At 57.4% G+C, this 4,971-nt stretch overlaps 1 protein-coding gene across 1 annotated transcript in view; it reads left to right on the top strand.

The window, feature by feature from the left end:
• LOC105991815 (probable palmitoyltransferase ZDHHC14) overlaps nt 1–3,511 on the top strand; it is a gene marked incomplete at its 5' end in the record, with an annotated part of 16,969 nt that extends 13,458 nt beyond the window's left edge. Inside the window, one exon of the mRNA XM_013024539.1 lies at nt 2,648–3,511. Within this exon, the coding sequence (XP_012879993.1) occupies nt 2,648–3,049 (402 nt within the window). The remainder of the gene's footprint in view (nt 1–2,647) is intronic.
• Nucleotides 3,512–4,971: the final 1,460 nt, after the last annotated feature.

The following is a 4,971-nucleotide window of genomic DNA, read 5'->3' as shown; positions in this document are numbered from 1 at the left end:
CTCTGTCCCTCCTCCTCCAGCTCTGTCCCTCCTCTCCAGCTCTGTCCCTCCTCCTCCAGCTCCCCCAGCTCTGTCCCTCCTCCTCCAGCTCCCCCAGCTCTGTCCCTCCTCCCCCGGCTCTGTCCCTCCTCCCCCGGCTCTGTCCCTCCTCCTCCAGCTCTGTCCCTCCTCCTCCAGCTCCCCCAGCTCTGTCCCTCCTCCTCCAGCTCCCCCAGCTCTGTCCCTCCTCCCCTGGCTCTGTCCCTCCTCCCCCGGCTCTGTCCCTCCTCCTCCAGCTCCCCCGGCTCTGTCCCTCCTCCCCGGCTCTGTCCCTCCCCCCCCGGGCTCTATCCCTCCTCCCCGGCTCTGTCCCTCCTCCCCTGGCTCTGTTCCTCCTCCCCCAGCTCTGTCCCTCCTCCTCCAGCTCTGTCCCTCCTCTCCAGCTCTGTCCCTCCTCCTCCAGCTCCCCCGGCTCTGTCCCTCCTCCCTGGCTCTATCCCTCCTCCCCCGGCTCTGTCCCTCCTCCCCCGGCTCTGTCCCTCCTCCCCGGCTCTGTCCATCCCTTGCCATCTTCGCTCTTCTCATCCAGGCTTTGGGGCAGGGAGGAACGGCTTGTGCTGTGACGTTAGGAAAGAGAGCCGGGAAGGGGGCACAAACTACCGTCATTGTCATAAATCCCTGAAATGTTGCGCAGCCAAGTGAAGCGCCCTCTGCTCCCGGACCGGGTCTGTGGCTTGCAAGTCAGCCGTTGGGTTGAAGGCAGTGAGCGACACATGTGGGTGTATCTGGGTGGGAAGAGTTGGGGACTCAGCCATGGGGCTCTGAGTACAGTCCCGTGGAGAGCCTGTGTGTGCCAGGTGTCCAGTAGGGGTTTGGTTTGCAGCAGAGGAGCGCAGCTTGACAGGCTAGCGTTCTCCCCGGCCCATCTGCCTTTGTAAATGGGATGTGAACTCCTTGGAAGAGCTGTTAGGGACTTGCTGGGAGAGTGAACCGTCACACTGCGGTCACGGTCACGTACGGTGCCGTTACTGCTGCTGCCCCTCCCGCCCCTCAGTATGGAAGAATTGTGCAAGGTCAAGTTCGTCGGCGGCTAAGTGCCCAGGCACCCCAGGGCTCTGTCGGCAGAGCAGCTGGGGATCCCCTGACCTTCAGGCTAGAAATGTTTCTTTGCCATGTGACTTCTGAGCGTTTGGAAGGAAACAAAACATGTCTTCAAATGTTGGCATTCCCACAGCGAAAGCCCAAGGAATGGGCCTTGAAACTGAAGAAAATCTAGCAACGGAATTCTAGACTTTTGTAGAACCCTGGAATCCAACCATTTAGGGCTTTTGTGACCCAGCTTTTTCTTTCTTTTGTTGTCAAATAGACATAACATAAAATTGATCCTTTTCCCCAATCATGGCATCAAGTCAAATTCACATTGTTCTGTTCACCTTCCATCCCCAGACCTCCTTCATCTTCCCAGATTGAAGCTCTGCCCCGTGGAGTGAGCGAGCAAGGCCTTCCTCCACACACACACACACACACACACACACACACCCCGCCTTGGCTAGCATCATCTGCCTTCTCTCTCAGCACCATGTCCGCGACTCATACGGCATTTGCCCTGTGGCTGCCTTACTTCAAGTGGCAGCATGTCCTCTGGGCTTCTCCGGGCTTCCTAGTCAGGAAGCTAACTAGGACCAGAAATACCCTGTTGTAGGAAGAGACCACACTGTGGTCTCGTTCAAGTTCATGATCTCATTCCCACAGTCACCTGTCAACAGATGCAACGCTTGCCCCCCCATACCCCCCCTGCCCCCCCGGCTTTCTGTGAGTGCAGCTGCCATGAACAGGGGTATACTTCCGCCACATGAACACGGGTGTACTGCCACCACATGAACACGGGTGTACTGCCACCACATGAACACGGGTGTACTGCCACCACATGAACACGGGTGTACTGCCACCACATGGCAGAAGTCATTCTCAGCATCCAAGAACTAGCTGCCTCACACGGCTGTGGGGTGGCGAACACCTGTGTCCCTGCCCCTGGGATCATTCTGTATTGACGTATTTTATTACCGTTATGTAGTCGTACATGTCAGGTTATGAGTATAATGCATCCCCAGCCCGTCTCCCCTTCCGCCGTTCTCCTCCCTCCCTCCCAACCCCACCCATCTGGGATTGGTTTTGTTTGTTTTACTTATTTATTTGGTCAGTCGAGGGCCTGAACTCAGCCTGGGCGCTGTCCCTCAGCTCCTCAGCTCAAGGCTAGCGCTCTACCACTTGAGCCACAGCGCCACTTCCAGCTTTTTCTGCTTATGTGGTACTGAGGGATGGAACCCAGGGCCCCATGCATGCAAGGCAAGCACTCTACCACTGAGCCACCTTCTGGGATTGTTTTTAAATCGCATCCTTTCAGGTGAGGCCCAAGGTCACAAGCAGGACCGCCTGGCGTGACTTCCGGGACTAAACAGGCTCTGGGTTTGTGTCACAGGAGCGCCTGATCCTGTGCCAGGCGTTGGGGTCAATCATCATGTTGGGGGGTGGGGGGGCTGCTGCAGGTGAGCCCCTCACTGCCTGACTAATGGTTTCTCTCTTCTCACGCCTGCCCTCCCGCCTCGTCCTCCTGGCCCTTCCCCGTTGCCTCTCTGCCTCCTCCTGGCTGACTCCTGCCGCTCTCCAGTGCGACCAAGACCAGTGCATTCAGAGCACCAAATTCGTTTTGCAGGCCGCAGCCACACCCCTGCTGCAGAGCGAGCCCAGCCTGACCAGCGAGGAGCTGCACCTGCCGGGGAAGCCGGGGCTGGGCACGCCGTGCACCAGCCTGACCCTGGGCCAGCCCACCCCACCCTCCTCCATGCCCAACCTGGCCACCCAGACCACACTGTCAGACATTCTGCCACTGAAGGACGAGCACGGGGGCCACCAGTTCCTGACCCCGGACGAGGCGCCCTCGCCACGGCGGATGCTGGCGGGCGGCAGCCCCCTGGCACACAGCCGCACCATGCACGTGCTGGGCCTGGCCAGCCAGGACTCGCTGCACGAGGACTCTGTGCGAGGCCTGGTGAAGCTCAGCTCCGTGTGACCCAGGTGGCTGCCCGGGGAGCGCAGGGCTCGTCCCTGGGCAGTGGGGGGCTCACCCACCCCGGGGAGGCAGCAGCCTCGGGGCCTGGGACACAGAGAGCGCTTAGAGACCTAATGGCACAAGACAGGCGGGCACCGGACGCAGCCCGAGTGCTTAGACAAGAAGAAGAGGAAGAGGAGGAAGAGAGAAAGGGCCATCTTCAGGCCTTTGGACTCTGGGGGTAACCTCGGGGAGGGAGGACCCTCAGAAGGAAAGAAGCTGCCTGTAGGCCACAGCACAGGTGGCAAGCGCAGGGCCGCGAGTTCAAACACCAGGACTGACGACGCTGCCTGGGTGCTGTGCTTCCTGTCTGCTGCTGGTAGACCAGATACCCGGAAGGTTTCCAACGCCAGTGGCCAGACTGAAATTGCATCTGCTGTTCCACTACTTGTATTTGAAATAGACATGTCCTTTTGTTTGTAATTGAGAAGAAATCTTAAAAAGGGAGAGAGAGAGAGAGAGAGGGGAGACCAGATGCGGATTTGCATGCCACGCTGCAGTCTGTGTTCCGGTGCTGTGGGTATTCCAAAGGAAACGCTGCTTTCTTTCTTAGTTTAATTTCGTGAAACTGTCGAGTGCTGTTGTGTTGGAAGACAGTGCAATAGCCAGGGCTGTGGGGCGCTGCGGCCTGGCGTCCCGCGGTGGGCGGGGCCGTGGTAGAGGCTGCTGGGGCCTGTCCAGGCCACGGCCTGTCACCGTCTGTCTGTTCAGTACCTAGGGAGGCTCTGTGTCCAGCCACCCTGCCGCAGCCCTCCTGGGTGACGAACTCCCTCCGGACAGCCAATAAAGCGGTGACCTCCGTCATGTCGCCTGTGCGTGTGGTGATCCTTTCCTGAGAGCCCAGCCTGGCGCCTGCAGAGAGCTCGGTCTGTTTTTGGTTTTGTTGGGTTCGAGACAACCCAATTTGAAATCTTTGGGTTGTGGGCTAGAGAACGGTTGTAGGATGATTTCTTAGATAAAAGATGACTTTCCTGTCCACTTCTCTCAACCCTTTATCTGTGTTCAAGGCTCTTGACTGACCTTGTCCTCCACTAACAGATTCCCACGCAGGGGTGACTGGCAGTCATTGGAGGGAATGGTAGGAGCAGGCTGCTGACAGTCATTGGAGGGAATGGTAGGAGCAGGCTGCTGACAGGCTGTGCGCCCAGTGCCATGCAGTGCTGCTGTGCCCACACACCTCAGAAGCACCAAACCTCAGAGGTCTTGGTAAAGGTGCCAAAAATAAGGAGGAAATCCAGGCGCCAGTGGCTCATGCCTTTAATCCGAGCAACTCAGGAGGCTGAGATCTGAGACTCAAGATTCAGAGCCAGCCCAGGCAGAAAAGTACTTGAGACTCATCTCTAATTAACTACCAAAAAGCCAAGAGTAGAGTTGTGGTTCAAGTGGTAGAATGCTAGCCTTGAGCACTGAGTTCAAGCCCCAGTAGAGAAGATTGGGAAAGATTTGGCCCAGATGGTACATCACATGCCTAGTAAGTGCAAGACCCTGAGTTCAAACCTCCACACCACCACATTCAGCACGGGGTGGATGATGTTGGGAAGCAGACAGTGATGGAATTAAGGTGAGTGGTGCGGACCCGCCGCACGCTCAGGAGAGTCTCCTGGAGGCAGGGGGAAGCCAGCCCCGCGGGGCTGCATTCCAATGCTGCTTCCAAAGGGGATTCCAAGTCAGGGGTTTTTCCCTTACAACCATCTGAAAGTAACATACTTGGCTCTCACATGCAAGCAGCCCTACGTGACTCGCACCAATAGGAAGGGCGGCTCTCTTCTAGAAAGAGTTGCCATTGTATGTGAAAGAAAAGGAAGACCAAAAAGCATAATTTCAGGCATTAATTGGGACACAAACCAATCCTGTTGGGGACATCACTCTAAAGCCCTCTTTTG

This window comes from Dipodomys ordii, unplaced genomic scaffold (genome assembly GCF_000151885.1).
Source record: "Dipodomys ordii isolate 6190 unplaced genomic scaffold, Dord_2.0 Scaffold77, whole genome shotgun sequence".
NCBI classification, from domain to species: Eukaryota; Metazoa; Chordata; class Mammalia; order Rodentia; family Heteromyidae; genus Dipodomys; species Dipodomys ordii.
Note: the sequence above shows the minus strand (reverse complement) of the source record. Positions and strands in the feature narration are given on the sequence as shown.